Raw genomic sequence first — 25,265 nt, 5'->3', positions numbered from 1 at the left:
GTGCATACAAAAAAAACACACTTCCTAGAAGTTAAATCTAGACATTAATGTCGGTTGAGTCGACTACCGAGAAAGATCTTATTTATAATTCACAAGAAAAAATACATTCATATCAGATGTTTTACTACTACTAGTATTATTATTATTATTAACCCTGAGTGTTTGCTGTGCATATAATTTACCTCTGATATACGACCGTGGCCACACTGGCTCAAATTTGCAGGAAAACACTCTTTACATCAGTGGTGATCAGAAAACAATCTCATTATTCGCAACATGTCGAACATTCAAATGACCGCGTCTACATGTTTGATGTAATGAAAATCAATTCGTTGGACAATTTTGCACAGAATAATTTTCCCTAATATTCTTCTTCTTCTTCTTTCGGCTGCTCCCATTAGGGGTCGCCACAGCGGATCATCCGTCTCCATACCACCCTGTCCTCTATATCTGCCTCTTTTACACCAACTACCTGCATGTCTTCCCTCACCACATCCATGAACCTCCTCCTTGGCCTTCCTCTTTTCCTCCTACCTGGTGGCTCCATCTTCAGCATTTTTCTACCAATATAATTCATGTCCCTTCTCTGCACATGTCCAAACCATCTCAATCTCGCCTCCCTCACCTTGTCACCAAAACATCCCACATGTGCTGTCCCTCTAATAAACTCATTTCTAATCTTGTCCATCCTCGTCACTCCCAACGAAAACCTTAACATCTTCAGCTCTGCTACCTCCAGCTCCACCTCCTGTCTTTTACTCAATGCCACTGTCTCTAATCCATACAACATCGCAGGTCTCACCACAGTCCTATAAACTTTCCCTTTCATTCTTGCAGATACCCTTCTATCACAAATCACTCCTGTCACTCTTCTCCACCCACTCCACCCTGCCTGCACTCTTTTCTTTACTTCCCTAACACACTCTCCATTACTTTGCACTGTTGACCCCAGGTACCTGAACTCCTCCACCTTCTCCACCTCTTCTCCCTGCAACCGCATCACTCCACTGCCCTCCCTCTCATTCACACACATGTACTCTGTCTTACTCCTACTGACTTTCATTCCCCTTCTCTCCAGCGCATATCTCCACCTCTCTAGGCTCTTCTCAACCTGCTCTCTACTCTCACCACAAATCACATATCATCTGCAAACATCATAGTCCAGGGAGACTCCTGTCTGACCTCGTCCGTCAACCTGTCCATTACCACTGCAAACAGGAAAGGGCTCAGGGCCGATCCTTGATGCAGTCCAACTTTCACCCTGAACCAGTCTGTCGTACCTACTGCACACTTTACTGCCGTCACACTGTCCTCATACATGTCCTGCACCACCCTGACATACTTCTCTGACACACCTGACTTCCTCATACAATACCACAACTCCTCTCTCGGCACCCTGTCGTACGCTTTCTCTAAATCCACAAATACACAATGCAGCTCCTTCTGTCCTTCTCTATACTTCTCCATTAACATCCTCAAAGCAAATAAGGCATCTGTGGTGCTCTTCCTCGGCATGAAACCATACTGTTGCTCACAGATGGTCACCTCTTCTCTCAGCCTGGCTTCAACTACTCTTTCCCATAACTTCATGGTGTGACTGATCAACTTAATTCCCCTGTAGTTACTGCAGGTCTGCACATCTCCCTTATGCTTAAAGATCGGTACCAGCACACTCCTTCTCCATTCCTCAGGCATCCTCTCCCCTTCCAAAATCCTGTTAAACAATTTGGTTAAAAACTCCACTGCCATCTCTCCTAAACATCTCCACGCTTCTACCGGTATGTCATCTGGTCCAACCGACTTTCCATTCTTCATCCTCTTAATCGCTGCTCTCACTTCCTCCTTACTAATCCTATCTACATCCTGCTTCACCAACTCCACATCCTCCAACCTTCTCTCTCTCTGATTTTCCTCATTCATCAGCTGCTCAAAATACTCCCTCCATCTTCTCAACACACTCTCCTCACTAGTCAACACATTTCCCTCTCCATCCTTTATTGCTCTAACTTGCAGTACATCCTTCCCAGCTCGGTCCCTCTGCTTGGCCAATCAGTATAAATCCTTTTCTCCTTCCTTAGTGTCCAACCTCTTATACAGTTCCTCATATGCCTTTTCCTTGGCTTTCGCCACATCCCTTTTATCCTGCTGCCGCATCTCCTTGTACTCCTGCCTACTTTTCTCATCACTCTGTCGATCCCACTTCTGTTTTGCCAACCTCTTTCCCCTAATGCTCTCCTGCACTTCCTCATTCCACCACCACGTCTCCTTGTCTTGCTTTCTATTTCCAGATGTCACACCAAGTACTTTTCTAGCTGCCTCCCTCATCACTCCTGCAGTAGTTGCCCAATCATCCGGCACCTCTTCACCACCACCAAGCCCCTGTCTGACCTCTTCCCTGAACCTCACACTACACTCTTCCTCCTTCAGTTTCCACCATCTTATTCTTCTTTCAAACCTTACTTTCCTCCTCTTCTTCTTCGCCTCCAAAACCATCCTACAGACCACCATCCGATGCTGTCTAGCTACACTGTCCCCCGCCAACACCTTACAGTCTCCAATCTCCTTCAGGTTGCATCTCCTACACAGAAGATAATCCACCTGTGTGCACCTTCCTCCACTCTTATACGTCACCCTATGATCCTCCTTCTTCTTAAAATACGTGTTCACCACTGCCATTTCCATCCTTTTAGCAAAATCTACCACCATCTGCCCTTCCACATTCCTCTCCTTAAAACCATACCTACCCATCACCTCCTCATCACCTCTGTTCCCTTCACCTACATGCCCATTAAAGTCTGCCCCAATCACCAATTGTTCTTTCCTAGGTACACCATCTACCACTTCATCTAATTCACTCCAGAATCTTTCTTTCTCTTCCATCTCACAGCCAACTTGTGGAGCATAGGCACTGATGACATTTATCATCATCCCTTCAACTTCCACCTTCACGATCATCACCCTATCAGAAACTCTCTTCACCTCCACTACACTCTTACTGTACTCTTCCTTCAGAATCACCCCTACACCATTTCTTTTCCCATCCACACCATGATAAAACAGTTTAAACCCACCTCCAATGTTCCTGGCCTTACTCCCTTTCCACTTGGTCTCCTGAACACACAACACATCTACCTTTCTCCTCTCCATCATATCAGCTATCTCTCTCCCTTTACCCGTCATAGTACCAACATTTAAAGTACCAACCCGAACCTCTACTCTCCTACACTGCTCCTTTTCCTGCCGTCTCTGTAGACGTCTTCCTCCTCTCCTTCTCCTCCTTCGGCCAACAGTAGCCCAATTTCCACCGGTACCCTGTCGGCTAACGATACCTGTGGCGGTCGTTGTTAACCCGGGCCTCGACCGATCCGGTATGAAATTCTCATTTGTGATCCGCATATTTGATTTGGCACATGTTTTACGCTGGATGCCCTTCCTAACGCAACCATCCCCATTTACCCGGGCTTGGGACCGGCACTAAGAGTACACTGGCTTGTGCCCCCCTAATGGCTGGGTTAATTTTCCCTAATATTAAACAATTTAATTAACTAATATTGAAATATTTAATCAATTGAAACATAACTGTGCTACTGGTTCAATATGAAGTCCCAAGAAAGCTGTGAACTCTATGTAAATGTTTCACACAATGCGGTTTCGAACAACCTAAAGGAGAACAAAACTGTATATGTGCTGATTGATTACAGACCTTGAATACCTTTTTTTGTGGACGCTGCTCGGAGGTCCCTTAACAGCCAGGATGGAGACAGGACTGTCACTGAGGTGATGGGCGGAGAGGACACAAGCTAATGGGGGTCAGACATATTTCTGAAACATCGCTGTTATGGTTAAAAAACAGCCTTGGAGTAGCTCTTGGTTTGCAGCTTCTTTCTCAAGGACGGCTAGTTACGCTATTTCAGCACTTTCCAGCTTCACAGTAAGGCTGCAGTCACAATAGGATTTCAGCGTGCGAAATTTCTTCAGATATCTGCGGCAATTCAGATATGACAACGTTCAACTATTCAATCTGCTCGTCTACGGAACGACACTGTAAACCAGGCAACTTTATGAAATTCTGATTTTATATTCTTTTATGTTGTGCTGTGCAGAAAATGCAGTAAATGAAAGGCAATGAAATTAAAAGTGTCATGTGACATTAGAATGTATGTATTATAATGATCTTTAACTATCACTATATAATACATGAGTCTAAAATGCTAAATGTACAGTAAGCACTTGTTTTTTTTATTTGTCTCTTTCTTCTATTTGCTTCCTTTATGTCCTTCCTTTCTCTTCTAATTTGTTTAGCTTTTTTCATTTTTCTTTGTGTCTCTTCTTTCTATTTGTTTTATTTCATTCTGTTCTCTCTCTCTCTCTCTCTCTCTCTCTCTCTCTCTCTCTCTCTCTCTCTCTCTCTCACTCTCTCTCTTTTACTCCCTTTCTTCTTTTCTTTCTTTGACATGACACAGGTGCACACACACACACACACACACACACACACACACACACACACACACACACACACACACATACATCATGTTAAAGAAAGTGTGTCATGTCAATGTGAAACACTAAAACTGTTTAGATTTCAAAGGAAAAAAAAAGATTGTTTATCCGTTCTCAGGAATCTTAGCAGGAAGACTTTAGATGATTTCACCTAAATTTCCTTCTGAACGGATAAAAATCTCAGGTCAGTGGAGAGAGAGAGAGAGAGAGAGAGAGAGAGAGGAAGGTAAAAATGGAAGTTCAAATACTAAACAGCTCAGTGACCATCTGCTTATTTCTGACCCACACACACATTCACACAGTCAATAATATTCTGTGAGTGTAAAATTTTAAACTGATCACACACCCTTCATCTCAGAGGTGCAAATGTTTGTGCACCCTACGACAGGCATCACAATGTGGGTAAAGAATGTGCCTTAAAAATGTACAGTAAAAGACGTTTATGCAGCATTTTCTTCTCTTTCTTTCTTTACTATATTATAAACATAATAAAATTGTTATTATTTCCATATTAGATTTGTTGCTCTTTCTTGCTGTAAACATGCTTTCTTTCTTTTTGTATATATTCCTCTTTCCTCTTCTTTTCTTCTTTTTTCTATCCTCCTTCTACTTTACACATTCCCTCTCTATCTGGTCCTTCTTTTCTACATTATTGTTATATATATATATATATATATATATATATATATATATATATATATGTCAATATTTCTTTTTTCTTTCTTAATCTCCATTTAAGGGCAGGCTCTTCCCCTTTCACACTTTCTTTTAACACAAGCTCTTGTGCTAAAACTGATAATGATAATCTGCTGCAACATTCCTTGTTGTTCTTAACCTGTGAAAAATCTTCTACTATTTTAAAATCATTATCAAAATAAATCTAAATATTTTGTTTCAGCCCTGTTCAGAGAACATCTTCCTGACATGGAGGAGTGTATTTACTCGTACACTTCACTACACTAGATGGGTGCACTGTTGGATTTTTACTTCCTCTTGTAGTAAATTGTTAAAGAAAGAAGAAGACAAAGAAGATGGATTTAGGGATGGATGGATGAAGGGGTGGAAGAATGGAGGGAGGGAGGGTTCTGGGTTTGGTGCACGGAGAGGGGTGTGTCTCTATAAAGACACCCGAGCAACAGCATCCTCTCACATCCAAACAGGAGCAGAGCACAGGAGACTACTGGGGCTTTTTTCTTTTCATATCTCTTACCAGGACAGGTAGACGTCTGCCCTCAGCACAGGTACGTCCAGCACCTCCTTTACCTATGACTTTTTTAATCTGATGATTATCGAATATTTACTGTTAAACAAATATATTTAAAATGTTTACATGTAAAATAATTATATAAGCATGTTTAATGCTTATTTGTATAATTTGTGTAATGGTATAAGCTCAGAGTTTTTCTACTTATCCGTAAAACAGCCACATTATATCCAGCGTCTGCTCATTATTATTTCATCGACCGATTCGTACAAAGATCAATGCAAATACTCCAAGCGTGCAATCGCCATTGTCGTTACGATCCCCCGGGGCACTTCAGCTTAAAGCCTTGTCTTCTGTCAAGTGTTAAACTGGAGCTCAGCTTTGAACGTGAGTGCGTCTTAACGTGTGTGACATGTCACGTAATCATTCACAAATTCACAAACTTTTACACGATGTTCTGTCAGTTTCTGTGCATGTTTCAGACGTAGGATTACAAACCCAGGATGTAAAAAAGAATGACCTTAAAGATCAGCCACAAATGTAATTAAACTAGTCGTGAAAAGCAAAGAAAACAAATTCACTTTGAATTTTCATTGATTTTAAAAAATTTAGCCATGATCTTTATTAACCTCCAGCCAGATTCATGTTTATTACATCTAGAAAGCTGAGTACAGGTATGAAGAGATGTGAAGAGCATCATCTCACATCACAAATAAAGCATTGTTCTTAACGTTGCTTGTACTTCATTTCTTTTCCCCTTGGTGCTCTGAGGTGTATCTTGCACTGCTGAATGTGTGTGTGTGTGTGTGTGTGTGTGTGTGTGTGTGTGTGTGTGTGTGTGTGTGTGTGTGTGTGTGTGTGTGTGTGTGTGTGAGATAAATGAGGTCTGATCTGCTTAAATGTTGAACTTATTGTCAAGAAAAACAAAAAAATATATGCAAGTTTCTGCTCCTATCATGTTTATTAAACATTAATTTATCTGAAAGAAATATACGAAATAATATTAATTTGTCCTTTTTTCAGGGTGTTTCATCTTTAAGGGTTTACAAAATCAATGTTCAAATGATTCATGTTTACATTTTTTGGAAATTTTTGATTCCATAATTCTAACAATGATTAATTTGCATTTATTGACTGTAACGTTATTGTGTTTTTATTAAAACAGCAGGGTGCAAAACTTTGTACACCTTTAGGAAAAAAAGGGAGTGTCAAAGTGACTCCTCCAAGACACACTTGAATCCTTTCCCCTTCATATTTCTTCTAGATAAACTAAAAACATTCCAGATTTTTCCTTCAAAGACAAAAACTGTCTGTCTGAAAGGAAATAAACAACCATATTTAAGTCAAACTTTACACAAATCTTTTCTTTCTTTTAATAAACCTAATGTTTTAATTTGTTGTTTTGTTTCTTTTCTTTCTGACCTTTCTTTTTTTTTCTTTTTTTTTTCTTTTTTTGGCTGGTTTTGTCTTTGTTGATTTGTTTATTTGCATATTTATTCTGCCTTTTTTTTTATTATTTTAACATGATAGAATGTTTGTATTTTGTTTATGCTGAATCTAATTAGCTTGCTGCCTCATTAGTTTTATTTTTGTTGTTTGTTGTTTCCCTTTGTACCAAATCTCCTCTTCACCCCCCCCCCCCTTATTTCTTCAATTCTCCTATTCATCTAAGTAAAAATTCCCCCTTTTTTGCAAAGAAATCTGTGGTGTGCAAACTTTTGCATTAGTTGAAAAGCAGATTCCTTCAGTCAGTAGGCAGACGGGGTTATTAAAGACAGAAATAAAGAACAGAAACGTCGGCGTGTGTACATGTGACCTTGGACTACACAGTGAACAGATAATAATAATAATAATAATAATAATAATAATAATAATAATAATAATAATAATAATAATAATAATAATAATAATAATAATGATGATGTATCCACTATGATGTATCCCCCCAGTAAATCAGACCTCCTGGTATTGGACTTTTTTCACTGGGTGATCCATCGGGTCTCTCAGAACATGTGAACCTCATTACGCTTCAGAATGACCTCCAGCGATTTCGCTTCGCTTCGCCTTATCGATCGCATGCTTTTGGCTTCTTTACAACCACCATGTACGATTCCAATCTAAAATCAAAAGACTTGCTCCAAGCTGGACAAAAACATCCACTGATCACTTTTTAATCACCATTTCTGCCATCATCTTCGAGCCGGAGAGACGGAAGTGTTGCTTCGTATGGTGTTTATATCGTAAGTCTTTCTGTAGATCACCTTCCTCTTTGTCTCCATGTGGACTTTTAACTATTAAAAACTGAATTTAATGTATCAATGTACACTTCCTAGGAACACATCTACACTTTCAGCAGCATTATTAAATTCTTTAAATGATCACAAATGCATTAAATTAAAGAGAAAAGCACTGGTCAAATGCACACTAGAGCACAGTAAATTTTGGTCTTCACAAACTGTCAAGAGAGGGTCATGAAACAGTGCCCCCTAGAGAAAGTTAAGGGCATTGCTCAAATGCCCAACAGACTTAAATTGCAACCTTACAACCAGTAACACAGAACCTTAAACACTGAGCAACCATTTCCCAAATCAGCTAGGATAACTAACTATATCGCTTCACACTCAGATCACCAGCTATATACGGCTCAGGGAATTTCGTAGCAAAATCAGAGAGCATGCGCAATGTATTCGGTTAAATATCGTATATATAACTAATAATTGTTAAGTAGCGAATAAGCTTCCTTAATTTTGCATTAGGGTAAATATTTTGGTTTGTAATGCAAGAATGGCAACAGTCTAGCAATTGTACAATGTGAACATTATTAGCAGTCAAGGTGAGTTTCATATTAAGCAATATAATCTATTAGGATAACTCACGCTAAAAGATCTGGTGGTTTTAGAAGACCACATGAGTGATGAGAGGAGCGTTTAGGACTGAACAGAACATAAGCATAAAAACTGTAAGACTTTAAATAAAAAATAGTGCTTGAGTCAGCGTCCTGAAATTCTGCTCACTGCTGATTGTGTCTCTTCAGCCATCTAAAAGCAGCAGCCTGTTTTATTCTTTACTGATCCGATCTGATCTGATCTGAGTATGAGCTTGTTTCTCCTTTGAGATAATTCTCTTGGGTTCAATTCAAACTGCTGATTGGATTCATTAACTTATCTGAAACTAATTATAATTTACTTACACATGCAGCGCTGCTCATATCTCCGTTTCATTTTCTCAATCTGTGGCGGTTGACAGAAATTCAAGCTATGAGGCAAATTGCAGATTTACTTTGATACACGACTGTTTCTATGGTAACAGGCACTTGTTGCTGCAAATAGTAAATAAAAATTTTTACATTTATTTAACAAAAATATTTGCTGAAATGGAAAAATATGTTCGATGATAAAGAGCTTATTTAACTTAAATGGAAGGAGTCTCCAGTGTCAGTGCTTCATTAGGAGAATGTTTTCCAGACTGGTGAGGAAATTAGCGTTTATCGCTGCTATAACGTAGAAAATACTCAACTGCAGGATGTTTATTGTAACTATAAGTCATCAAGCCAAACTGTTGTTGATTGTTTTTCTATTAAAGCATGACACTGAGTGTTCAGGTTCATTTTCTAGAGCAGAACATTATCTTTTTGTTTTTTTTTGGTTTCCTTTCTGATGATTATAAAGAGTAAAAGGAATTCGGAAATACGAGATGGATTAACTTACTTTTAAAAACGAGGCTAGACCTCTGTCTGGTCTCTTCACATTGTTAGCTTCGCTTAACCCCTTAGAGAAGATGAAGTATTATGACTGATATACAGGGTGCAGGATATAATTCGCTGTAATCTAGCGCTATAATCGCTCACCTTTGGTTTTCTTTATATCTGTGCTGGCTGGTAAATATCTCATAGAATTCATGTATTCATTCATACGCACAAGATTGTTTTTTTCCTGAAACTCTCATTGTTACGCACAAACACAAGCCAGCGGTTTTCTCTGATCGTAATCGAAGGTCAATGGTTTTAATCGACTCAGATGTTTATGTTTGCTTTTTTTCTTCAGCTAAAATTTGCTCCACAATGGTACTAATTAGACTGCAGATGTCAAATGCTGCTAATCGCCCTCTGGTGCACTGTTGTTCTTTTGCCTTTTTTCATTTAGTCATATTAATTAGAATGATGAAACCCCCCCCCCCCTCTCTCTCTCTCTCTTTTTCTCTCTCTCTTCCTGTATGCAGAATTTCTGCCGTCAGTACAGTCAGTGTATAATGAAGACGCCGTTATGGACTCTCCTGCTGATGGGGCTGTTTGTCCCCGGACGCGGTGACTGTCAGAGAGACTGTCTGTCCTGCAGCCAGACCCTTTCCAAAGACCACAACTTTGACATACTGGTGAGAACAAAATCACACAATCATACAATTAACTAGATTGTGACATTTCCTAAAGAAAATGTAAGTGGTGCTTATCGGTATTATAATTATTATTATTATTATTAATATATATAAAAAAAAAAAATTTAAATGATTATTATTATTTTTAATATTATTATTATTATGAGCAATTGTTATAGTGATATTTAAAAATAAATAAAGAGGTGGGGAATGAGCTAAAAAAAAATAGCAAAGTGCATAGGAACCTTTAAAAAACAGCCACAAAAAAAATAAAATTGGAATTGATATTAAGAAATGAAAAAGTATACTATATACAACTATATATACATTTTTGTTATTTAAAAAATGTATGTAAAGTTCAAAAATTTTCGCAGTAATAGCATCAGTAGTGTGAACAAACTTTTGCATTCCATTCAACCAATAACACACTGTGTTTTGGCACCAATATTTACCATGAATATTTAATTAGATTCAATCACCCATGCATCCTTATATTCCTCAAATTCCTTAAACCGAATGCCTTTTTCTTTCCGGGTCTCCACTTTTCCATGTTTCTTGATGTTGTACGGAAGCGTCGGAGGGGTTGTAGTCACTAATTTGTCTTTTGACTCTAAAGCAGCTGTGGTGATTTAATTAACTCTGCGCGTAATTAAATGGAAAACACAACAACATCATCTGCCGAAGCCGGTGGCAGAAACTGATGGAGTCGCACTGTCCCCTGTTTGGTGTTTTGGGGAAACCTCCTTGGGCATTTCTTCCAGACTTTGCAGCAATAATGAACAGAACCAGGGCATTTCCTCTTTTTTTCTCCAAGTCTTAATTTCTCTTCATGACTCCTTTTCATTTAGAATTAAAAGCTAATTAATTCCTCTGCGTAAAAGAGAATGAGGGGTTTTCCTTTCACCGCTTTTTTTACACTCCATTTGATGCGTCGTGACTTCATCCTGAAACTCCTAAACAAAGTCATCTTAATTAGTTATACAGAAGCAGGAAGTAGTTCACTGGCTTCTTTGTACTAAAACGTAGAACCAGAGAAATCTTTCCTCATGTAATGCTGGTCCTTGTACGATCTCAGGTCTGTATGGTGGAATGTCGAAGAAGGGTTTCTCTGGGCATCACATGGGAGAGGTGTCAAACCATCTTGGAGGAAAAACCTCTGGCATCTTTGTCTGTCGGGAACTCGATCCTAAAAAGAGCTGAGGAAGAAGTGGAAACAGTCCTACCACCGGCTCTGTCTGACGGAAGTCTGATGTATTCTGGAACCCTGCAAAAGTTTCACCATATGGCACGAGCTTTGGGTTTGGACGAACTTGACCAAGAGAATCACCAAATCTCCCAGTTTAACGTGGCAGGTCATGCTCAGTCTGCGCAGGAAGAACCAGACACAGGAGACTGGGAGATAAAAAGTGACGAACCTGTGAACCTCAGCAAACGTTTCGGAGGGTTTCTGAAAAGCAAGTATGGGTACAGGAAGTTCATGGACCTCGGCCGGTCTGTGCAGAAAAGATACGGAGGCTTCATAGGCGTCCGGAAGTCAGCACGCAAGTGGAACAACCAGAAACGCTTCAGCGAATTTCTAAAGCAGTACTTGGGCATGACCACTCGAGCTAGCGAGTACAACAGCGTGTCCACTGACATCACCCAACAAAACGAGGTGTGAACATCACCCTTAGAGCTACACTTCCACTTCATCTGTTAATACACTTCCTAATTTAACTTTATAAAATCAAATTAAAAACACCTCTACAACATAATGGCAAATGTCAGTGAATTGAAGCCAAGAACATCGGTGAGTGGTCGATATCATCTAACCCTAACCATCTAAATGAAGACATTAATCCAATAAACGTTGATAACGCTGGGACCACTTGGAATGTGGTGTGCTAATTATCTCTGTCTGAATCTGTCTACGTTGTATGTAGTGCATTAGTTATCCTATGTTTACACCAGCAAGTCTCTTAGAATGCTCATCATTTGTTGCTAGTGGGCGTGGCTTGTCCAGCGTTCGTCTGTTTGTTTTAAACTCCGATAAAACACACTAATATCTCTATATTGATTATACACTAATCTTAATAAACACAATATACATAACAGTAATGATGTTAATAATTGGTGAGATCAAGCAAAGCAAAAGCAAATTAGCAAAGCAAGCAAACGGTACTAGCCATTTATACTCAATAGAGACAATTAATCTGTTGCAGTTCAACTTTATTTTTCTTTTTATTATGTCTCTATGCACATTTAATAAGTACTTGTTTATATTTAAAGGTACTATTGAATCCTGACTACTGAATCTATTGTTATAAGGATTTTTAAGAAGATTCCTGTGTCGAAACAATAAATATGGATAAATGTGGATCGCGCAATTTGCAGTGAATTGAGAAAACAGATCTCATGTAGGAACTAAATCACTTTGATATGTCGCTTGCTAGTGTAAATATCTGGTTCACTTCCAAAATCACACTTCAATAGGCTTCAAAAGTGTGCAAAGAAAGACGAGAGAGATGCAAGATACAGACAAGAAACAGTAACAGGGAATAAGGAAAGTGACTTAGGCGTGTTGATTAAAGCCCGGACCCCTGACCACAACTGCAGATGATTAAAATAGTAATATAAATAAATAATTGATGCTCTAACCTCTAACACTTCATACAAAGGTCATAATTCTCATTTAAAACTCACTTACACTGTAAGTTATTATACATTGACATAATTACTGATTAAAATGTGGTACACTTGACAGTTTTTATTAAGAAGGGTCGATGAAATTTTCAACTTCATTTTAAAAGTCCTGCATCGAAAACGAAACTTCTCTAATAAAATAAATATAAATATAAAAGAAATATATGACTTTATATATATATATATATATATATATATATATATATATATATATATATATATATATATATATATATATATATATATATATATATATATATCAATTATACCCATTCAGCTCAATTTAATGATCGTCTTGATCTAATGTTATAATGTACATGATATAAAATTTTATATCTTGTCACATGACAAAATTAATGTTTGCATCTCTTTATATTTCTGTCTGACGTTTTTTTTTTTTTTTTTTAATCATAAAAAAATATTTAATTATAAACAGTAGCCAATGAGCTACAAACTTACCTCACAGTTCAGAACCTCAGAACGGTTAAGCCCCGCCTTCTTCAATTTGATTGGTCGGATTACATTTAGCGCGAGAACGCAGACCATCCTCTAAAGGGGGGGGGGGGGTATGTCTCACAAATGCAGCTTATAACGCATTCTGTATAGGTTATAACATCACACACCTATCACACATGTACTGTGCATCAAATAAGTAACTTTCTAATTTAAATTTTATTAATAATCTCCGACTAAACATAGTTTACTAAGATAAAAAAAAACGGGGGATGAATTTATTTGGTACACATGAAGCTATAATGTGTTATAAATACTGACTGACACCTACATTTTCACATACACTAATTATAAGAGTCATTAGCATTGTCATTTATCATATATTATAATGTATTCATAGGACATTATTATAGCAGGACATACAGTTGGTATATACATATGACCTTCATAAGAAGTGTTAGACGTCATTCTGCTTTTCTTTTTTCCTTTTTTTTGACAAATTATGAAAGTTCTTGATTCAGAAGTTCTTGGTGGATTTCAGGATGTTTTAAGAAATCTTGATCGATGATGAAATAGTATAGATCTTCAATGGGAGGACATGCTGGGGGACATTTTATTTTAGCCTGTTTATCTATTTAATATACTCCAGCTCATCTGTTCAGAGATTAAAACCTCCCTGACAGCTGTAGGTCATTAAAACACAACAATCCATCCTCTCTATAAATCACGAAGATCACTGTGATCAAATTCTGGAGATTTCTCCTTGGTAATGCAGATGTGGACATCTGTTTTTTTCCCCCATCCTTATTTCACAAAAGCTACAGCAAATACTTATAATTAAAAAAAAGAATTAAGAAAAGTGAAATGTATTTATGTTAATTTATGACTCACAATCCCTTTTCTTTTCTTTCACTGATAAATCATTATATATCGCTCATTATATTAATTGTACATATTAAAAAAAAAACTCAATAAAATAGTTTACTATTTCTTTTGTGGTTTGACTTGAAGCAAATTATTGTTTCTCTGTGTTTGTTGTGTGCTGATTAGGACGGTTACTTGGAGAAGTGATTTTAATGCATTATCATAATTTCAGATAAAGAAATGTTGAATTTTTTCTTGATTTTTTTTATTTATTTTATTTTACAGCTGTTATAACCTGCACTTCTTCAAAATATAAATAAAACTATGGATTTAATCTTAAGTATGAATTATTTTTAAAGAAAAATGGGAAAAGACTCTACAGCAAAAAAGGTTCTGGATTATTCTGAACAGTTCAAGAAATTATTCTTCACAAAGCTGATACCTCACTGACCTTTTCTTTAAAAAACTATTAAAAATTCACTATGTCTACATGAGTCTATGTTAGAAAATAAGCAGAAAAACAACACAATTACTTTTGATAGAAAGTGTATTAAAACATGAAAATGACAATTTACAAAGAAAAGCTCCAGAAGTCATTTCATGCAAAATACTGTACAGGTTGCATCCACTGAGCTCGAATGAAGATACTTCAGATTGTATTTGGGGGGAGAATAAAAGGTTCCTGATCATGAACCAACTACAATGTTCTTTCATTTTCATATCTGAAAGTCTCGTTAGTTGTGTATAAAGCCAACAATTTCGAAACTGACGTTTAAAATATCAGCACATGACAGCATTTCGAAATAAATAAATGAAAGAAGACTCAAATGCTTGGACCCAAAAAAAATTAAGAGTTTCCAATGAACGGCAGGGTTTTTTTTTGTTCATTGTTATGTTTTTGTTTGTTGTGTGAAATTACAGCACAAATCACAATCTTTACTGTACAAGAATTTTTCTTTAGCTTTTTTTTTTTTTTTAAACAAGATCTTCTCAGAAAATGTCATCAAAAGCAATGTCTTTTTACAAACCCATGCTGAAGCAATTTTATAAATCTGATTTAATTCATCTGGATCTTTACACAAGTTAAAGTAGTGCAGCTTGAGCTTGAGCGTTAAGGGAGTGATCGGAAGTACAATTAAAAACAAGAGAAAAAAAAAAAAAACAAGACTTCAATTGGAACAAAAACAAATTGCATACTTTTAAACGTTAAATAAAAATGGATTTGCTAAAAACATAAAAAAATTATCAACTGATTCCCAATCCAAAGACTGGTCACTTTTTTTGCTTTTTTGAAAACGTAACTGCGATCAAATAAGCTTTGATGGTTTGATGCTGGAGACGATAACCAGCGCTGAAACAGAAAAAAAGGAAAATGTCTTTTGCGCATAAGATACGAGACAGACGGATAATGACAAATCTCAATACAAGAAACTTTTTTTCTGCTCTGTTTGTCGTTATAAAACACATAACAGCACGTAAGCTGGTATACATGGCATACATAAACATAAAAGGTGTGTATGCTTTTAAAGCATGTCCATATAATTCACTTTCACCGTCGAGCTGCCGTTCACTTCCTCCCCTGAAAAGAAAAAAAAAAGCAAAGTGTTTCCATGATGAGGGGAAAAAAAAGACGGGAAGGTTTTCTGGAATGACTGCGAATCTCTCGCGGTAAACAATCACCATACAGAGTGCCACGATCCACAAAAAATATGGCTATTTCATAGTGAAGAAAGAAATGAGCACAACCTCAGGAAGACTGCTGGAAAGAGACGAGGCGTAGCACAGATCAGTCCGGAGATAAATGGACACCAAGGTGAGAAAAAAACAGCACCGTAATACAGTAAAATGTCACACACACACAAAAAAGTTTGTCCATCCAGTTTTTCTTCACTACCGCGTCACTTCTCCATGTTTTCTTCCACGGTCTCCCAGATAGAACATCAGTGACATCAGAACAGACTTTAGTCCAAAAATCTCTGGCAGGCTTTTTTCCAGCGGCAGGCTGTGCACCACTGATCCCGATGCTCGATCCCGTACACCTTGCGGCACTTTTTAGCCTCGCCTCGAACCCTCCTGCGATCAGACCGAAAACAAAACTCAGAAACACACGTCTTTACAGATATTACAGTGCAAAAAACACGGTATACAATGTTGTTGTTTTTTTTAACTATTACTATAATTATTAGCAGTCAGTATCTTTGTTTTACCGTATTTTCCCCTGATCCCTGGTTATGATTTATTTACAGAATAAATAAATATAATAATTTGGGTTTTTTTTTTTATAATGAAGAATAAATATTACTTATTTATGTTTTTTTTTTTTTTTACAGTATTACAAGTTTTCATTTATATGAATTCTTGATTTTTTTTTTTTAAGAAAATTTACAAAATTGTTATATTATTATTAATGTATTATTATTATTATTATTATCATCATCATCTCTTTAAACACCTCAATCCTGATTATTGTATTTAATATTATGTTTAGGACCTTTTTTGGATTTCAAATAACAAATTTTATTGCATATGATGGATTTATCTGAAAATGGATTTATGCTAAAGATGTGGATGAAGATGAACCGGACAAACCTTGTAGCACAGTGGGTTCTAGGAGGTGAAACGCTGGCGAGATGCGGAGGCCTGGAGGGGGCGCTGTGGTTCTGGAGCCACTGTTCTCCGACGCTTACTGAACGTTGACGGAATGGAGTGGCCTAAAAATGAACACAAAACATTAATTATAACACAACCATAATATATCATGCACAGTGCAGATTACAAAAAGCACAGGACGAGAATATTATGCCATATTGTGATAATTTTTTGAGTATTTAGCGGTAAATAAATCATTCAAATCTTTAAAAAATTTATATAAATAAAATACAGTACATACACTATATTCAAGCAAACAAACAACTACATAAATCAAATGCCTGCACTTTGATTATTTCTCCACTAGATGGGAGTGTTGTATTGCAACAATTGACTAGCTGCAGAACAAAGGCACAAACACACACCATGGACATTTTGCAGCTTCTTGCAACACACACAGTCTGTCTAACCTTTCTTTCATTCAGCTTTAGGTTTTAACTCGAACACATTCATAATGAGTCACACCGAGTCACAATGCACAGCAGAAGCTTGCTCAGCACCTCTTGACTGGAGCACGTATTAGAATTTCTCAACATGTTTTCAGGAAAATAGTAAAGCATGACGGAGGAGAGGCTGACCTGTTTGTTCTGGTGTGCCGTGACGAGAGGCGTCCAGCGGGGCGGGGCAGGCACACACACTGCTTTACACGGAGTCAAACCAACAGGAGGCGGAGCCTGTAAAACACACACAAAAAACCAGCTTTGATTCTTGCTTGAAGACAAACAATTCATTCTAAAATGCAATAGATTTCATGCTCGGATACATCTTCAGATACGGTGAAATGGTGATGGAAGGAGTCTCCGGTATCAGGATGAGTTACAGGAAATTGTTTCACGGATATTATTATATTATATTATTATATTTTGCTGAGGAATAAAATCACTTGCTGTTAGCCTAAAAGCATGTCACAGAACATGTTATTCCTTATGCAATTCATTTACACATTCTATAGCCGATTAAATTAATGGTTGGTCCTTTTTTTTTTTATATTTTACACAACTTCCCTTAAGGTTAGTCATTGCCTCGCTACCCGAGAGCCTCGAGTGGCGTGTGACGTGTTTTCCGCTGAAACGTTGCTTACGTGAATTCTGAACAAAACCAAAAAAAACCAGACCGAAGCTTGTGAAACCCCGGGTTAACCACAATCAGTCTGAGAAATTTGGGATTTTACTATTATTTAATTTGGAACACAATCGGAGTGGATTTTATATGAGACACGACCACTAGAGTTTGTTTTTTTTACCATAAAGACAATATTTTTGTTCTGTTACCAAATTTACCACAGTAAAATACTTATAATGGATCATGACACACACACACACACACACACACACACACGAGCCACACCCCGTGTTCATCCCTGATCCGTCATCAAGCCCCGAGGACGAGGTGATCGAGTCATGTGACCTACCTGGTATGAGTGTTCAGAGTGGACCTGCCAGAAGCTGCTGGGAGCTGACTGGCTGAGAGCACTGGGATGGAGAGGCTCCGGCGTGGGCGGAGAAGATCTCTGATGGCTCGGACTGGATGGCGTGCTGCAGCCAGCGGAAGCTGACGACTGCTCCATGTCCTGGTAGATTTCTGTGTAGTAGAAGTCTTCTTCTCTTCGGCAGCGCTCCTGTTCGGTCTGTTTGCTAATGAAGATGAGCACAGTGCAACGTCAGAAGAAGAAACATTTCCAGAGGAATTCTGGAGCAGTCAATAAAACAAAGTTTTAAAAAAAATGTGTTTCTGGAACAATTAATGCAGATTCTTTCTAATGAAGATCTGGAACTTTCCAAGAAAAAGTCAAGAACTGTAGAAATACTCTATTACAGTGTGCTCTGGGCTTTTTTTTTTTTTTGAGGAACCCAATGTCCATCAACTATCAGTCAGTAAATACACATCTCAAAGTTCTCAAACTTTCTAAGGAACTAGAAAGAACGTGTTCCAAATGTAACCATTACATAGAACCAAAGTAACACCAAAGATGAAAATGATTTCACGCTTTTCAAACTAAAAACCTGGAATGATCTAAAGAACCTTTGTAGAATTTTTTTCCTTTGGTTATGGTCATATTGTAAGGTGACAAATCAAAGTTCTGGTTCCTCCTCCCTATTTTAAAGCAGGAACTAAGTATCTAACACTACAAATCAGGACAATAGGTTCTGGTACCTTCTGAGCTCCTGAACAGTTTCTAAACAAGTTCCTCTTGTGGAAACAAGAGCACGATTGTCTCACTGGATCACTTACCCCAGGTGAAGAGTGCGAATGTGGCGCTTCATGCCAACAATAGTGGTGAGGATTTTGCCACAGTTTGGCCACAGGCACCTGTACGCAACCTTCACCGAGTTCTGAATGATACACAACAAATACGAATACAATTTAGTTCAAAATCTCGTTCTGTACATTAAACCTTTTTGAGACCAGAAGGAATAGTTTACCTTCCGTTTCCTCGGCGCAGGTTCATCAAACAGCACCTGGTCCATCTCCATGTCCAGGCCATCGTCAACAGGAGGAGTGCGGTCCGACTCTGCATCAGGTGGAGACGGTGCAGGACTGCTGTTTCCATGATCACAGCTCCAGTAACCACCATCGGATATTTCGCTACCAGTGCTTTCTGTTCCATTTGATGCTGAAAACCAAGTGGAGCATGAATTTAATCAAATGGGTTTGACATGGTGAAGGAAGTCATCAGGGATCAGCGAGTCAGCTTACCTGGAGTTGGGTCTCCATGAATAGGGCTTTGGATCATTGGGCTGCAGGACAAACTGGTTAGCACCATAGCAGCCATGATTTCATCCATGTCCACACTTTCTACACTCCTGATAAGAAGAGCAGAGAAGATCACTGGTAAGCAGAGAAGATGAAAATAAACATAAAACCCTCGATGAAAAGCGATGAGAAGCAAACCTTTTTGGCACATCGATTGATGAAGACACAGAGTGATGGACGCCGCCTGATGGGTTCAGCCACACATCCTCCAGTTTCCGGTGCACGCTCTGACTGAGCTGCTGAACGAATATGGACACCTCGTTGTCCACGTGGTTGTGCTGCTCCACAACGCCGGCGTGTTCTTTTCCACCACAATGCACGTACACCTGAGGTACACAAACAGATTTTTTTGTAAATTGAAAGCAAATCAACATCAGACCTCCAGACTTTTTAAACTCTCTGCTCCTGCTTACCCTCTGCCCTGGGTACAGTTTCACCCTGTGGACACCATGAACTCCTGCTCCAATCCCGGAGATCATAGGAGCTCCGTCTGTGTCTCCGTGTCCTCCTACATCCACAAGACCCTCTGTTAAAGAGTTGCACACCAAGGCTCCCAGAGGAGAGCGCTTCCCTAACCTGGTCCTCGGTAGCGCCGCTGCTAGCACCTTCTCCATCGTTACTCCTGTGGGAGATCAGCTGCACCGGGAGAAAAGTCTGCAAAGAGGAAATGAAAAGAAAAATGTTTCCTGTTATTGGTTTTCACACATGCAAATGACTAAATTTGTATAAAAAGGTACAGTTTGGATTGGAGACTTGGTTAATGTTTATTCATTCGAATTTCTGAACAATGAACATGGAAGCTGGAAAGAAGTTTCCAGCTTCAGCACTTTGCCACAGGCTTTTTCTGACACTTCCAGGATGAAGGAATGTTCTGGGGTTTTTTGTGGATTCTCTTTAACATAAGCATTTTTTTTAACTATTATAAACCTCTAGAGAAATCAGGGAATGGCTGTTTATAGCTGCTATAATATGTGACATTTGACACAAAAACAACCCTCTTTAATAAATAATACATTTGATGTAAACAGTAGCAAATAAGAATATAAGTAAGAAAGTGTAAGAAAGCATTCAACTATTATTTAAGTATAATTATTATTTTTTTAATTAACTCATCTTCGTTATCATACCATCAACCAAAACATAATTTATGTGCCAAATAATAAACACTGTCGAAAAGTAAATGCGTTGATGAATATAAAAACATTACAAACGTCTTCTCTGAGAATTACGCCAGACAACCGTTGATTACGTAAGGAGTTTTTTTTTAATACTATTATATAAAAACAGTGCACAATGTAATAATTAAAGTCTAACTTCACAATCAAACCCTCGCTGATTACAGCCTGAGCCAGCAGACCAAGAATCTGGCGTGTGGCCACTCATTGGTTGAAATCTTTAAACACCATGCCACAACATGATGCAAAATCCTGAAAGACCAAATCTTGCAGTGATTCATCAATCCATCAAAAAAATAAAAAATAAAATAGTCAAAAACCTAACAATGACACCACCATCTCATGACCACCAGTTCAGGATTCACATGACCCTCCCTCCCCATGCAGATTCACCCTTAATGGTCAGTGGTGTTAAACGTTGTAGGATTTTCCTTCGACTTCCTTTGGTTGAACTTTCTTGATGATTAGCAGAGAGGATACTTTTCCCTCCTGTGGTTCTGGTTACAGTTCTGGTTGTTTTAAGAGTAATAAGGAGTTATGACTCGGCCCTGAAAGCCATTACAATGAAAGGCAGTGAGAAAGAAGCGAAGCTCTGTTGGTTTTAAGTTTCCACAATTCCAGTAAAGGCTGATTCATGAGCGACAGAACTTTCAGTGCTCTCCTAGTGAAGATCCGGCGTTCCTCCATTCTGCTGCACCATGGTCATGATCTGCTCTGTGAACGTCCTAGTGTCTGATTTACATAAAATGTCAGTGTTGAAAATTTTTCAGCGTCAAATCTTGCAATGTACACGTTTCCAGCACCCAGCACTAAAACAAACTAAAACGTGTGTGTGTGTGTGTGTGTGTGTGTGTGTGCATGCGTAATGTTTTTATCTTCAGCTGCATTACATCCATCAGGCACAGGAAATGGCTTGGTCGTGCTGCACGGGTTCCATTAAAGGATCCAAAAACCAGAAGCAGAAAAAGGCGACCAAATGCACCACCGCCGCGCGCTTCTTGAGCGTCACCAATGTATGGATGATCTCACAACCGTGCATGGGCAGGAGGGGGGGGATTGAGCTGATACCCACCTTGTTTACTTGGCGTGTTCTCGTGCCCCGAGTTTGCTCACTATAAGTGCAATAAAGATCCGTTTAGGGCGAGAAAGCGTGTTCTTCGACGCGCGCTGCACTTCTCCTTCTTCTTCTTTTTGCAAAAGATCTGGTAGAAAGTTCTCGTTCTTTGCTCCTTTCCCTAATAGGAGCGAAGCCAAACCCACACCGCGCACTCCCTCCCTCAGTCGCTCAGTACTTTCACTTGAGCATAACATTTAAAAAAATCTTTTTAAAAAGGAAACAAAACCCGCAAACTCCGCGCGCGCAAACGCACACCGACATACAGTTTAAGTTTGTGGCTTTTTCCCCATTTGAATAAACATTGCGTACCTGCTCGTAGTCTCCTCCAGCTCACACTCCCCTCTTTCTCGTTTTTTTCTCACTCTGAACTTGCTCTGACCGGCTTCGACTCGCAAACCTTTTTCCAAAAGCGCACTCTGAGCACGTGCCAAAACCCGCACCGGATCGCACCGGGAGCGCGCGCTGTACCGGTGTGGGCGTGCCCGTGCCAGATCGACCCGCGTGTAACCTGAAGCCCGTCCACTTTCAGAAAGCTTTCAGCTCGCTGACACTGGGCCGGACACTGCGCCACAGGGCCACAGGGTCTTTATTCGCCCCCCAGACCCCCCTTTTTTTTGGCGCCACGGGTTTCACGCAAAGACAATTTCGGACCGGTGGGTGGGATTTGGCTCACGCACATAAATATACACAATAATCTGCATATCATATTACATTATATGATTTATTTACTAATTTGATAATTCTCCCATATATAATGTAAATGAAACTCAATTTACCCTCATGCAGAATCGGCGCGAGGTTAATTAATGGATGCAAAAAAACAAACAAAAAAAAGGGCAAGAAAATTGGCATAGGCGAAATTTAGAATTCATTTATTACAAATTAAACAAAAAAAAAAACATGCAGGCCGTAAATGAATAATGCAGACCAATGAAATGGAAATAAAATAAACATTTAATAGTTTATATTCTTTTTTTAATTATATTATATAACAACCAAAAGATCCACGGCCTGCTATCGGTCTGCAAACTGGGGCCTGATTGGACCCCTGATTGGACCCTTGATGTAGAACAGGTTATAGTACAGCTCTATATAATATCAGTATATAATGTAAAAATAAGGAATGAACTTGTTTTGCCAGATGTTCCACAACATTAAATGTAAAATAGATAAAAAAAATTATGCCATCCTTTAATATCAAGTTGCCTACATGCTGTGATGTGAAAATAGATTAGATTAGATTGGATTCAACTTTATTTTCATTACACATGTACAAGTACAGGGCCACGAAATGCAGTTTGGGTCTAACCAGAGTGCAATAGCACCAAGTGCAGGATATACAGCGTTTACAAGATTTACATAAATCAAATACAATGCTATTATATGACTATAAACAGTCATTTACAGATGTGTATGTACTATGAGCATAATATACAGATAGCTATTACTATAAAGATAATTTACAGAAGGATCTGTACGATGAACATAATATATTGTTATTACTATAAACAGAAAACGGGTGTGTATACATACAGTACAGACCAAAAGAACACACCTTCTCATTCAAAGAGTTTTCTTTATTTTCATGACTATGAAAAATGTAGATTCACACTGAAGGCATCAAAACTATGAATTAACACGTGGAATTATATATGGAATTATATACATAACAAAAAAGTGTGAAACAACTGAAAAATTTCATATTCTAGGTTCTTCAAAGTAGCCACCTTTTGCTTTGATTACTGCTTTGCACACTCTTGGCATTCTCTTGATGAGCTTCAAGAGGTAGTCACCTGAAATGGTCTTCCAACAGTCTTGAAGGAGTTCCCCGAGAGATGCTTGGCCCTTGTTGGCCCTTTTGCCTTCACTCTGCGGTCCAGCTCACCCCTAAACCATCTCGATTGGGTTCAGGTCCGGTGACTGTGGAGGCCAGGTCATCTGGCGCAGCACCCCATCACTCTCCTTCTTGGTCAAATAGCCCTTGATGCCTTCAGTGTGACTCTACAATTTTCATAGTCATGAAAATAAAGAAAACTCTTTGAATGAGAAGGTGTGTCCAAACTTTTGGTATGTACTGTGTATATATATATATATATATATATATATATATATATATATATATATATATATATATATATATATATATATATATATAATAGGAAAACATTTAGCATGATGATTATAATGCCATATGTGCTCATAAACAGAGTGTAAAGGTCAGAACTTCATCTACAGCAGTACAGAAGTGTGTTTTGAGCCATATGATTGTGGGGTGTGTTTGTAATATGCTAAGATGCCGGTTTGAGTCAGTTCCTGGGTTTATCTGTTCCTCTCTACAGCTCTTGTAGTAAACAACCCAGCCATGTGGGCAGGATGTGAGCTGTGATTGGCTGGAAGGCGATTCGTAAGACACACGCCCTAAAATCCCGACTTGTTTACGCCAGCTTGGTGGCCAGGGTTGCCAGATCGTTTCAAACCCTGCTATATTTTAACTTCATTCCTAACCGAAAACCTATAACAACAACATTGATTACACTCGCTTCTGAGTTTGTTTGGTTTATTTCGATGACATTTTTCACTCAATTCTCGGTATCCACGACTCAGACGTGCAGATTGGAGAGGATTTGCTGTGCAAAAGATGGAATTTCAAGACGAGAAAAACAAGCCCATGCAATGTGGCAACCCTGCGTGCAGGAGGCATTGGCCACAATGGCAGAGAAGGTTTTTTTGTTTTTTTTTTGCAGGGTAGCTTGTTTTAAAAAAGAAAAGAAAAAGGAAAACAAAAAAGGGAAACGAGGAATTCTAAACTTCTCAGCATGATGGAAAAAAAATTGCATTTTCACTTACACGCTTTAGTACCATAGAAGCCACTGTTTAATCCCAATGCATAATTTTTTCTTTTTGCATGTGATTTCAATGCCATGTTTGCACCATAGTTTGCACAAGTGTGTTAAAAGTATTTTTTTATGATAGATTGTTGAGATGTTGAGATGTTTTGTTCTGAGCTGTATGGAGATGTGCTGTGCTGCATGTGGTGCGTGCAGAAGGAAAAGGGGGAAGTGATTACATAACTGCTCCATAACATAGCTCAGTGTGGTTTCTAATTACACACACCATAAATCCTTAATCTGTAAACACAAATCCAGCAACTCCACCCCGTGCACTCTTCTAAAAGACACGGGGACTTCGAATGCACGAGCAGCAGCTCGTTTTTTTGTATATTATATAATAGAGAAATAATATAAAACCCATGCATCAGTCATGCATTGTGTGTTTGCACTTTGTAGAAGTGCAGTGTGTAGGTATGTCCTCGTGACGTCAAACGCGTGTGCATTTTTCTTCTTGCATAGGAATTTAGTGTTGTGTTTGTTTGTTAACCCTGCTGGTATGTCATTGCTTGCTTACTGACTCACGCGCACACACACGCACAGTTTACGACTATTACGTGCGCGCCGCTGATGAGCAACTGCTGTGCCTCTGCGCATAAAGGAACGTG

The 25,265-nt window shown here is 38.5% G+C and overlaps 2 protein-coding genes across 4 annotated transcripts; one reads left to right on the top strand and one right to left on the bottom strand.

Moving 5' to 3' along the window:
- Nucleotides 1-5,664: 5,664 nt before the first annotated feature.
- Nucleotides 5,665-12,854, top strand: pnoca (prepronociceptin a). The gene is made up of 3 exons (XM_083551295.1): nt 5,665-5,741; nt 9,923-10,075; nt 11,151-12,854. Exons 2-3 carry the CDS (start codon nt 9,953-9,955, stop codon nt 11,733-11,735), a joined length of 708 nt encoding a protein of 235 aa, XP_083407421.1. The 5' UTR covers nt 5,665-5,741; nt 9,923-9,952; the 3' UTR covers nt 11,736-12,854.
- Nucleotides 12,855-14,603: 1,749 nt separating this feature from the next.
- znf395a (zinc finger protein 395a) lies at nt 14,604-22,233 on the bottom strand. Of its 3 annotated transcripts, none has more exons than XM_083551089.1 (10): nt 22,079-22,233; nt 19,891-20,131; nt 19,616-19,803; nt 19,421-19,527; nt 19,147-19,337; nt 18,956-19,056; nt 18,135-18,357; nt 17,302-17,397; nt 16,664-16,785; nt 14,604-16,147 (listed from the first exon to the last, which is right to left on the bottom strand). In XM_083551089.1, the coding sequence occupies exons 2-10, from the start codon at nt 20,089-20,091 to the stop codon at nt 16,036-16,038; spliced, it is 1,341 nt and encodes a 446-aa protein (XP_083407215.1). In that variant the 5' UTR covers nt 20,092-20,131; nt 22,079-22,233; the 3' UTR covers nt 14,604-16,035. The 3 variants fall into 3 exon arrangements, with proteins under 3 accessions (XP_083407215.1, XP_083407217.1, XP_083407216.1); XM_083551091.1 differs by lacking the exon at nt 22,079-22,233 and adding an exon at nt 20,305-21,972 and having other exon boundaries at nt 19,891-20,257; XM_083551090.1 differs by lacking the exon at nt 22,079-22,233 and adding an exon at nt 21,725-21,972.
- Between the last annotated feature and the right edge of the window lie 3,032 nt (nt 22,234-25,265).

Source organism: Silurus aristotelis, assembly GCF_946808225.1.
Source record: "Silurus aristotelis genome assembly, chromosome: 9".
Classification (NCBI taxonomy): domain Eukaryota; kingdom Metazoa; phylum Chordata; class Actinopteri; order Siluriformes; family Siluridae; genus Silurus; species Silurus aristotelis.
The sequence above is the reverse complement of the archived record's forward strand: the minus strand, read 5'-3'. Positions and strand labels throughout refer to the sequence as shown.